Source organism: Thermobia domestica, chromosome 10 (genome assembly GCF_964235325.1).
Source record: "Thermobia domestica chromosome 10, izTheDome1.hap1.1, whole genome shotgun sequence".
Lineage (NCBI taxonomy): Eukaryota > Metazoa > Arthropoda > Insecta > Zygentoma > Lepismatidae > Thermobia > Thermobia domestica.
The window spans coordinates 258,942,206-258,954,952 of NC_137463.1; the positions used below are offsets into that span (position 1 = coordinate 258,942,206).

The 12,747-nt window shown below is 35.3% G+C and overlaps 1 protein-coding gene across 3 annotated transcripts in view; it reads left to right on the plus strand.

The window, feature by feature from the left end:
- The window catches only part of LOC145663173 (ATP-binding cassette sub-family A member 17-like), a 379,444-nt gene that overhangs the window by 186,514 nt on the left and 180,183 nt on the right, over positions 1 to 12,747 (plus strand). For all 3 annotated transcript variants that reach the window (XM_081729505.1, XM_081729507.1, XM_081729508.1), the window contains one exon: positions 4,436 to 4,548. In XM_081729505.1, coding sequence (XP_081585631.1) covers positions 4,436 to 4,548 — 113 coding nt within the window. The remainder of the gene's footprint in view (positions 1 to 4,435; positions 4,549 to 12,747) is intronic.

A 12,747-nucleotide genomic window follows, 5' to 3' on the forward strand; every position in this document is an offset into this window, starting at 1 on the left:
TAATGTTACATTGTACATGCTATGTTGAATAGCTCCGAGTTGAAATGAGTATCAATGGTATTCGCCTTAAATTTCGCCTGATATGAACTAATTTGATTATATTTACGGTTAACCAACAAAAAACAAAATCAGTCCTAAAACTTCTCAGAAATTAAGATGGGAATTTTTCTTTAGTCTCAAGTTGCTTTCATGTTGGAAGTGCAGACTGTAATACAACCGATTGTGCATTCAAAATTAACGTCTCTTTCCTAGCACTGAAGCTATTTGAGATGTGAACCTACAATTGAATGTGGTTTTCGAACCACTGTTATGCATTCAAATTTAAAGGTTGTTCTACCAGGAATCAAAACCAAAACCATGAACGTGCTATATACTAGAATAAATAGCAGGGATGTAATATTTTGGCTTATAGTATGAACTTTCGTCTTCAAATACATGTTTTCATCAAAACTTGACTTTAGTTTGCCTGTAGAGCGTGTTCATGGTTTGCTGTATATTTACATTATTCTTTTTTGTGATTATAAAGTATTGCTTATATTCAGGGTGTTTCGAAACAAAACCAACAACGTTTGGGAGATGATTCTGACACCAAGATAAGACAAAAAGTATAGACCGACCTGGTTGCACAAATGCTTCCTTTCGGAGTTATAGATTGCCTATAACATGAATAAATGAAATTTAAACGTCCAAAGGTCCAAAACTATGGGACCTACCGTAGTAGGATCAAAACTTTATTTAGGAACTAGTATGTGTCCTATCCAAATATCCTGTTTCAGAATCCTGCGGTACTTTCACAACAATTTTTATAGAGGGAGTTTGCATACGGGTATATAATTTGAAGTATTCACCAACTAGCTCTATTTTAAATAAATGTTGCGGAAGTATTGCCGGATTCTGAAACTTTTATACAGAGGTAGTTGGTGAGTACTTGAAATTATATGCCTGTAGCCAAACTGGCTCTATAAAAATTGTTGCAGAAGTAACTTAGGATTCTGAAACATGTATTTTTGGATAGCGCACATATTAGTTCTGAAGTGAAGTCTTGACTGGAGTACGGTAGATCGCATAGTTTTGAAACACAGTATATATGAGGAGAGGGGGACAGAAAAGAAAGAAATTCGTAATTGAAAGTAGAAAATGAAATAGTTAACAGATAATAGTTAATTCATAATTACAGACTCTATGTTACACTTATATTATATGAACTTTCGCAAAATTCTTCATCAGACAGACGAGGAAAAAGTAATCAGAAAAAGAAGAAATATGGATGTGAGGTGTTTCGGTGGGAATGAGGTTACGTAATATTATAGCAAGGTTAAAAATAGATAATTTTCAGGTGGGAGAAGTTAATACTAACGGACTTAATTGGTTGGTAAGAGTATTGTGCAGACAAATACTAACTAATGATGAGAGAAATTTGTTTTAGAAATTGTGGCAGTTTGGCAAAATATAATTGCAGAAATAAAGTTAAATAAAATTTGACATTGATAAAATAGGAATGTATAAAAAAACGGATTGAGAGTGGTGAGGTGGTTATTTTAGACGGTTAAGGCAATTTTAAAGAAGATCTAGATCAAATATATCTATGACTTATTGAAATTATTACGCTCCATTAAACCAATGTCACAAATAACTACACAGAATCTTCTCATAAAATTGAAATGCTTGATAAATAATGAAACTTTTACATCAAGTAGCCGTAAATTCGAAGTAGATAATTATAAACCAAAGACACTTGTTGAACGTACTCGGACATCATTAAGACAGTAACGCTACTAACAAGGGAAATTCGGGAGAAAGCACTCGCATGCAGCGAAACTAACCATGTCATTTGAAGGACCAACGCATGCTGATTACAACAAGCTAATAAAATTCCTGTATGACTGAGAACTTTTCGAGAGATTCAACTTGGAATTCTATGTGATAAAATGAGTATATGTGCATTTAAACGCGTTAAATACAACATTATTAGCAACGAATTGACATACGAATTGAAATCTATCGGAGGTAACAAAAACCAAAAAAAAAAAAAAAAAAACTGTTTCGCAATAACTAACGGATTTGTTAGTTAAAATTAATCATTATACTGTTCACAATAATGCTACGTTAGAGATGACAATTGATTATTGTTGTTCTTCTGTTCTATGAAGAGATGACGCAGAGAATAGGCTTCCTTGTACCATGAATGTTTTATATGTGCAATTGCGTTGTATCCGTCAAGGGAACAGTTCTCGTAACCAAAGCGGAAAGAAAATTCGACAAGTGATTCAAAAGCAGTGGCGTATTTAGGAATTTGTTTCGGGGGGCTATGCACAACACGTGAAGAAGCACTTACATTTTTTTCCTTTTGTGTGCCGACAAATTTTAATGAAGTTGTGCATATAACAAGTTGATTTCGGGGAGACTCGAGCCAGATAGCCATCCCCTGAATACGCCACTGCTCAAAAGGTATGTACTTTGTTCGGTAACCTGCCTTGTACAGAGTAGAACGCAAACTGAAACAATCCAATGTATCGCGGTGATCGGAACTGATTCATTAGCATGGACTCGAACTTCCCTTGTTTGTTTCATTGGTATATCATAACGTCCTGATGAGGGAATTTCATACTATGTACAAATCTCCTGCTATAATCTTTGATCGGTTGGAATCCAAAAATCTCATGCCATAATCTGTGATTGGTTGGTATATTATCAACCATTACGTCTTGCCATCTGTCATCCAGCTTGCAATGGACAATTTGCCTGTGACTGGATCGTGGAGATCAAACAGAAGCAAGTTCAAACCATCAGGTTTCGCCATGGGAGAGAATAGTTCCTTTATATACTTCAGTTATAATGCTGAATCTCTCGAAAAGTTCTCAACCGTATAAGAATTTTCTTAGCTTGTTGTAATCACCATGAATTGTCTTTCGAATGGCGTGCTTATTTTCTCTGCACGCGAGTGCTTTCTTCCGAAATTCCCTTGTAAGGTTGCATGTTACAAATGATATTCTAATGTAATCAAGTCCCCATTAAAAGAAAACTACTCTAAATAGATTATTCAAATTGTAACGACATAACTTATAAAAGGTGAGCTTACTTGAGTTGGATAGTAAATGTTTTATGATTGTGCTCACCCAAATTAAAAGATGAAGTATGAGAAATAAAAAGTTAATTAATTATTTTAGTGATGATAGAAGATTCTTTGTCAATATATTAGAAGTCTGAAGATATATTTATTGTGGTTTGTCGGTTGTATGCATAAAGAAGTAGTGTCATCAGATTGAATGATAATTGTCCTGGAAATGAAGAAACGTTTATCGAATAAAGTACTGAATAGTCTGTTGTAGATTTTCAATAGAATATTGAGTCTATTATATAGGAATTGTAGCGTAGACACTAGAAGAGTTGTGGGTAAAGAAAAGCATAATTAAAAGATTAGGCGACATTTATTTCAAATTATTCTTACCTACCTCATGCCGTAAACGTCGCCAAGATCTAGTGGACCACTTGCCGGTAAATATCGATCCTCAATATAGCGACGCGTCGAAGGATTACCACTAGTATGCCACTGGCAGCAGGGTTTCGTAGAGTCGATATAGATACCTAGAGTCGAGGTGTTAACGTTACCACCGCGTAGCAATGAGGACTTTATTTTCGTCCGCGCTCCTTCCACTCGTCGCGGAGAATCGCGAAGGTACTAACACCAACTTTCGCTAATCATTTGCATTCGGTTATTATTATATTTTACTTTTAACTAACCATTGTTCCTAAAGTGAGCTCCGGTGGTCAAGAGCAAGCCCTACCTCTACATCATGACGTGAAAAATCTTGAGATGAGTGCGTGTAATTGTATGAATTTAGATGGTAACTGTCGACGATCAATAGAAAGTAAGTATGAGAGAACTATGAAATAAAGTAAACACACGCGCGTCATTTTGTTATTACATTACATAACAAATGCATTTTATCTTATTCTAAACGGTTATCGTCGAATATACACGGTTAAAGGAGCACTCTGATTGGCCAAATTAAAAATACCTCAACGATTTATCCTTCTACAAGCGAGATTTTTTCATCGCCTCCATTGTGTCGAAGTCGGAGGCCAGTAATCATAGGGTTGGTGGCTCGCGCCCACCTCCGGGTGCTTTTCTAAGCGTTTCTTTAGACTCGCCTTAATGCAAACAAATCACATATATAGGCGATTTGACATATTTGTGATTCACCAGCATTTCGTCGCGTCTCTGCCGTTGGTGGTATAATTTTTTAGAACGAAAGTGAGGCCACTGCGAATCGTCGCTGCCTGGCCTCCAAGTTTTGGCGAGATGTCACTAGTTGCCCATTAGTGATCCACCGACGATTATGGCATGGGGAAGATACTAAATGCAAATATATGCAATAGATCGATTACTTACACCATTGACATTACGAACAATGTTCTTTTCTTTATGTTACAGAACCAAATTTCAATCTGCTTACTGGTTTTTCTGCCTACTATCAACAATTTAAAGCTTTAATGATCAAATTTTACATCGTACGCAAACGGCCAGGTTTTTGCTTTGGTTCATTTGTAAGTTTCAGTTGCCAATTTATAGAATATTCTAATTCAATTGCTAATTTAATCTATTGCACAATTTTATGCCTACTTACAGTTTGGCCCAAATTATTATGGTAAAATATATTTGTGTTTCTGTATTTTTGTCGTCGTTTCTAAGCATTGCAACAAACGGATTGCTTCAAGAACAATTCGTTCCGAAACATCATTTCCACCACAAAATGAGTGCTGCCGGAACGGGGACGAAACAATTCTTGAACTAACGGACGACATAACCCAGTTTGAACGAGGAAAACGTGGAGAGGAACTCTTGGGAGCATGTACGGTGCAGAAAGTCAAGCATCTCAGCAAAGTGATAATGTGGAGTGTCATTTCCAGTAAGGGGTCTGGCAGGCATGGGGTTCAAGGCATCAAGGCACTCAATGATCAGCACCTAACTGTTGTTGAAAATGTCCTGCTCCAACAATCAGAAGAATGGTATCCGGACGGAAAGTGCGTCTTCATGCAAGATGCGCCCCGTGCCTCACCGCCAAGAAGATCACACGATGTTTTCAGGACATGGGTCTGGAAGTGCTTCCCTGGCCTGGCAATCAGTGGCGAAGCGTACTATGAGGCTCTGAGGCCGGGCCTACCCAGTTTTCTACCGTACGTTTTCTTTATCTTGGTTTCTTATAAAATAAAATCAATATATCAACATTTCGTTTTTTGGTAACAAAATAGTAGGTTGGAAACACCCGGAGTCCCATCCGTCTGAGCTTCACCAGCTGGCTAAACAAGGCAATGCTGCTCAGGGAACGAAGCTATTTTCACTTGAGATTACACACATTGTTGGGAAGGTAAGAAGGCTCGCCTCTGGGAGTTTAGTTTAAACGTTGAAGGCACCTTTCAATGCTAATATGTTATAAAATGATTTCCTTAACACAGAGTAAGATGTTTCTGTGTTGAATTAAGTATTTCTGTCAGTGGTAACTTGTTTAATTTAAGTATGTACTCTCAAAGTTATTCAGAGTAGCTTTTTTTTTCCTACATGGGGCCTGGTCCATAATAGCATACAGAATATAAGTCTCATACATTAAACATATGTATACATTTACAAACGCTACCGTACAAGATAAAATAATTATATGTGTGTGTAATTTTAGTTGAGTTTTTATTTCACAGAATCAGTGGAGTATTTGCGATTTTGTTTCGGGGGGCTTTGCTTGTTTCGGGAGGGGCTTTACTCACTTTACTCCTGGAAATGTAAAAAATATGTAATATGTATAAAACAATAAAGTGTTGCATACAGTTTCGATGAGTGCTTAAGCCCGAAGCTACCCCCTTAAATATGCCACTCCATAGAATACAATATTAAATATCTTGCGATGATTCAAATAAAGTTCCTTCTGAGCATTAACATTTCTAGTGAAGTCATTGTCACGTGATACATTAATTAAATGCAGTATTGTACTTACTTTAAAGTGATCGATGCAAGTAACAAACGCACATCCAAGAAATTTGACAGTTAAATCTAAGAATGTACTTTCTTTCTTACTCCCTCCATTTTCAAATATGCAGGAAACGAAAACAGCAACTGAGGAGGAAATTCCTCTCATTTCCGCTGCAAAGCTCAGACAAAAGAAAATATGAAGTGCACTTCAAAATATGCGTAGTGGATCTAAATGGGAATATTCCATTACATGTAAATATTTGTTGAATAATAATAATAATAATAATAATAATAATAATAATAATAATAATAATAATAATAATAATAATAGACTAGTTTTCGTCTACTTTTGCTTATATATTTATTCTTTTTTGTTAAATTAAACAACAACAACAAAACTAGTATGTATACATGCACATAAATTCAACTCTAAACAGTGTTAGAAATACAGCTAAGAAAGTTCTTTAACATAAATAAATTTGGTAGGAGTTTTTGTTTAATTCAATAAGGGAAATAGAATTTTGAGTGTAATTTTAAACATTTTAATGATACATTAAATGTTATTTGTATTATTAGTTTGTTGGGCCTACCCTATTTATGGGATTACGCTTCGCCACTGTTGGCAATAGCCTAGATCTTAATCCAATCGAGGGTGTATGTAAAGTTTTAAAGGATGCTATCAACGAGGAGAGGTTGCACAAATAAAAGGATGTTAATGCCCAGGATTGTTGACATTTGGGCACTCAACGATACAATCAAGGAGACAATATAAACAAATATGTTGAGCATGCCACAGCGAATATTGGTCGTTATCATGGCCCGGGGCGGACATATTAAATATTAACTGCACCAAATGTATGTATCTATTTTAGTTCACCATTGTTCTATGCTGGTATTCAAGTAAATGTTTATGTAACTTCACATCTCGTAACTATACGCAGTGGTGCCCACACACCCTTATGTCTATGACGCACCCCCCCAATTGTCTATCCGTAGGTGTTCTCCCATGAAAAAATCTTCTTTTCGATTAATTTTACCCCCCCTCATCAACCATATTTATATAGATTTTAACCCCCCCAAATATTTCAATGACGCAGTTTGCGTCATAGCCCCCCCTTGTGGGCACCCCTGCTATACGTTTACCATAATAATTTGGCCAACAATGTACAAGAGAATGTTTTTAAATTTAAGAACAAAGTCATATTTATGCATATCTCCTAATATGCATAATTTGTTTACCGAATGTAGCCAATTCAAAAGTATCTGAATTGAATAAAATAAACGAAATTCCTTGAAGTCAACCATGTAAATCTAGTAAGAAGTGAAAGTGAGATTTTCATTTGCAACAGTTAGTATCTGTTTTCATTATTACAAGGCTCATTCAACAAATAACTGGAAAATTGGATAAAAGTCTAAAATATTACCATCAAATTTTATATGTTTGTTATTTCAAATAGCATCATAGCTACAGCTAGCACGCATGCGTTGCTCATAGGACGCCGGGAAACATTTAGGGGAAACTGTTGTACCATGGAACACTTTTTGCGTTTTTCAAGATATAATCTTACCAACAGTTATTTCTGCAATTCTATTGCAGCGCATTTAAACTTGGATGTTTTCTAAATGAAATTGTGTCATTATTTAAGTTTTTATTTCCGTTCTTCGTTATGTTTTTAACCTTTCAAAAATTCCCAAGAAAGTGTTCCATGGTACAAATGCTCATGTACCTTGGAACACAGCCTCATGTACCTTGAAACATATATTTCTAATATGGTAATTCACAGAAATAAAGTCACAAATAATTATTCTAAGATTTATTTTGTATATCCAGATTTGTTGTTTTTGATATACAGAAGCGTATGAAAGAAAAGAATGGAAATTCTAATACTTACTCTAATCAGGCTTTAACCTTCATATTGAACCTAATATTAATCGGAAGGTTAACCTTATTTATTTATTTATTGAAAAAATCGTAAGCTTAGCAATAACTAAAGTATGAAAAGGACACTATAACAATATTCTATTTGTTAGTCTATTCTTAAAATCCTTAAGAAAAAATAAAGAATAAAGGCTCTAAAACAGTTACAAAATTGATCATATGTTGAGCATACTATTTTCTAATTCTTTGCACGTAAAGTAGACAGGCCTATCAGAAGATAACATAAGGAATTACTAAATTAGGAAATATTGACTTATTCGTGGAAACGGTCTCGGCCTGCGTACTTATGTACCTCAATGTTGCTCAATTATACGAACCAAATCCACTTGAAACCAGAATTGTTCAGACATTCTAGTGGAGCCTATTAGCCGAACGGGTGGTAGCAGTTCCACTATATCAGATGCATTCACTTCAGACTGTCCTGCAAACTCTTCATAAAATTTATTTGCAGTAAATGAAATTTGATTAAATAACTTGATTTTAAATTCCTTGTAATTACATTCAACTGAACAAATCTTTCCTGCATAAAATTCAATGCTTCGTTTTTTCTTAAACTGCACCAACACATAGTCATCCGGATTGACATTATGACTTCAATGCTTTCGTCTAATTCAACTTCTGTGTTCATCAGCTCTGCAAGCATAACATCACTATCATAATTTCCATACAGGCTTATGTTCTCAGATTCTTCATCAGATGTTTCGAAACTAATTTTTCTATTGGATTTGTTCTTTCCTTTTCTTTGCTGTTCTTGCTTCTTATTTCCTTTCTGTGTGGCTCTGTGCTCTTTCTTATCTTTCAATTCTTGCTTTGCAAGTGTGTTTCTTAATACTCTACTTCTACCTGTGAGAGTCTTTCTTCGACATTTTGTACTTTACGGAGTTTGTGCTTTCTGGTTTCAATGTACTTCCTCTTTAAAGACTGATGTAGAAGGCAAAACTTGCAAGAGTTGCACAATTGTTGCGTTTCGTTCATGCAACAGAGTGTTGTCCTTTTCACATATATCATTTAGATGACAATCCGGCCGATGGTCTCTTAGTGAAGCTGGTAAAACGTCTAACTCCAAGAAAATGATCGTATCTATAGGATAAATCCCTCAACAACGAAAACCACTGGTGATATTTGATATGCTGAAGGCACGCGCGAATAAATAATTCCCAACACTTCGGCCACAGCATAAATATCAAAATGTTTCCCCGGATTATTATCTAAACATTCTTCCACAGTTTGGTTATAAAAAAACATTTAAAAGGACCGTAAACAGCCACATCCGGTGGTTGTAGTCCTGAAGTATGCGAATGGGGAGTCAGTATGACAACCTTAGCTTCAGCAGTCATCTCAACAGCCTCGAGAGATAAGTGCGTTTCATGGTTATCGATGTGGCCATTGGCCACATTTGTTATGTATGTAGTTAATCTCTCCCCTCCGTCCTCACATTTCACACTATACTCAAATGTTTTTCCTCTGACTGTCTAAAATATTTCAGATGTCGGGATAAAATAGCTAAAGACACTTGGTAAACTTTGCAAACTTCACGAATGGAAATACGCTTCCAGGCTGGGAAATGACTGCTTTAATTGTGTTCTTGATTGAATTTGGGTTAATTGCAAGCCTTTTCTTTCCTATCTTGCCTCTTGGCATTTCGATTCCTGCAACGATAATAAAAGAATGTTCAAAAATACACTTGACAACGAGTTCATGTACCTTGGAACATGTTCCAAGGTACAAGATGTGTTTCTGTTTCATGGTACAAGAGGCTGTAGACAATTACTAAAATGCCGCAATAATGATAACGCTACATTCAGCGTAGAAAAACAAGTCACGAAAATGCTCACCTAATCCCCCTGAACTAATAGATTATTACAGATTAAACAAACAACAAACAGTAATGGCACTAAAAACAATATTTCACTTTCTAAATAGTTCGTTTTATCCCTGCAAAAAACAATTTCACATTCATAAATCACATATGCTTCTGAGCACAACGAAAGCCATGTTGGGACTGTCTGACAATGTCAAAGCATCATATAGTTCATTGAATCAGCACAAGATAGTATAGCAAGTCAGAAACATGCGAGTGTTCCAAGGTACACTATGCTCAAGGTACAACAGTTTCCCCTATACAATGTGACAGGATCCTTACAGAATTGTTCCAAGCTGAAGTAACGCAGTATCATTAGATTTCTATTCAGTGAGGCTTGAAAGCGATAGAAATTCATTACTGCTTTTACAGTTCAATAGATGATAACTATATGTATCGAACACAAGCTTACACAACCGCAAATAGGATATAACCAGTGTTAAAGATTCTTCGCACCCAGGTCGCTCTTTCTTTGTAATCGTGGAAAGCAATATTGCTGAAGTTGAAGACTTGATACAGGAAAATTGGCGTATTACTTATCTGAAATTGCTTCACAGCAAGAGTTAAGTGCAGGATCAGTTCACCATATCTTTTATGACATATTGTGTTCAACAAATATTGGCGAAGAGACGCCGAAAATGAAAGACAAACGTGGCTCGTATCGCAAGTGGTCCGGGATCGATTCTACAACTTCGTTTGTTATTACTAAGGCAGTAGCTAATGTCACAGCTAATACATTCATTGAGTTTCTCAAAGCGGTGTGAGCTGAGGCCTGCTCACAAAAAAATTACTTGGGGAGTTTCTAGTGGGATAGTGGTATACCTAATTCGTGAGGAACTCAATGAATGTATTAGCTGTGACATTAGCCACTGCCTTAGTAATAACAAACGAAGTTACAGAATCAACGGCGACATAAAAGTAGTTTTTTTTTCATTATGACTGGTGGGTAATTTTCCACAAGCGTCTATGTAGAAGGCCTGGAATAAGGTCATGGGCAGATAAGTTTGAACATGTATGTTCGTTTTTGATTAAGCCCGTTGGCATTTAGCACAGTTAAGACAACAACGTATTTTTGCATACAACTACGGTTTCAAATTAGGAATAAAATATTTTGAACGTATTAACAAGTACATTTTTTGAAAACCTGGGTGCATTGCAGAAGATGTATGCATTTTTTCAAATATTGTGTCTTTTTAATTTACTTGGAATGCATAGTAATGATTTATGACTGTTATTATAAAAATAACGGCGATGTAAAATGTTGTTTTTGAAGAAGTATTGTTTGTTTTACGTGGCGTATTTGGGATGTTTGTTTTTTACTTGTAAGACATGAATAATTTTTGAAAAGAACTTGTCCTGCCTTTGTAATTTAGCAATATCTGTGTTTTTAGTTAGGGCCAGGAGTTGAAGGGGATGGCGTAAATTGTTAACATTTATAATTTCTATATTTATTATTTTGTAATCTTCTTCTTTGTGTAACTTGTTTCAATAATAATCAAAATGCATTTAAGTAGTATTGTCTTTCTACCGAGAATAAACAATAAGCAATATTCTATAATCATTATTCAAATTAGCAACAAATCTTTTTTTAAGTAACGAAACAGTATGTTTCATTTGTAAATCCTGCAGTATCTGGACTCAACGTACAACATAGGTGTGACTGAAAACGCAAGTGTTTCATCTGTACGTACTTTTCGTATGAAACAATATAGCGCTCAAGATCTCACATACAAATGGACGTTGAGTTGAGTTGATTTTGAGTTTAACGTCCCGTTCAGCAGCGAGGCTATATGAGACGTGGACCTACTGATTAACGTGGAATCCGAACCACATGAGCTCCCGCCGGGACAAATAGACGTGTATAACATATAGTTGACGAAGGTAACATACATACAGTATATGTATGTAATATAAGGAAGATTCTTAGCTATCAGACACCCTGCAACAGCATGTTGTAACGTCTAAGGGCAGTGTCTATGCAGCATACGGATAACGTAGTACTGTAGTAAGTAAGAGAATTCCGTATATTTGTATAATATAAAGCTTTCCGGAGAACGGATTTTTCTTAGTGTACACTATATGTAGTTCTCCAGATATAAGGCGTACAAAACATGAAATATATTTTGGTATTTTGATCCAAAAACACACTCAAGAAACATTACACAAAAGTAAATGTGTATTGTAAAAGTGTTCAATACGATTAATAATCATTCGTTCCATACATGTTCCATACGTACCATACGATTTCATTTTAAAGAAACGAAACTATGAATCTAGTTCCGTTATTTTCTATTAGAACAAATAATCTGAATTTATTTTCCTAAAAGCCTACGATTTGTGTTAATCATGAAAGTAATGCTATTGAGTGGCGGCGATTGGACGTTAAAAGTGGGGGGCAAGACATGATCTGAATATTTGTATATCAGTGTTAGGTTTCTGGTTGTTTCTAAAACTTTGTTAGAAGAAAGGTTGTATAACTAATAGGATACTATCTATTGTAGTTAAAATTCCGTATATCGTACTTAATATTTTATTAAGTAAATTGGCAAGAGCAACATAAGCAGGTACTAACCCTTTGTACTCTTAAACAATGAAAGTGTAAGAAGAGATTTGATTCCTTGCTCATGAACATTGTAAAATTCTGTCTTGAAAATTGTGTGATCAGATTAACAAAATTTGCAAAACAAATAAATAGAAAGGATAATATTAATCATAGTAGTGAATAATGAGGCTTGTTTTGTAGGAGTTATATTGAAACTGGGGATTAATGCAAAATTTATATTTTTAATTTTACATATGCCATTAAATATGTGTTATTACTCTTAGAAAATGAAAGACAGTAAATACTACAAGCATATGCTACAACATTTAAAGAAATACACAATTAACTAACTAAACTAACTAACTCTATGGCCTATGGAGCCCGGAGGTTCAATTCCGCGTTCACAAAAGCTCTCCACTGACTTCTATCCTTAGCTAACTGCA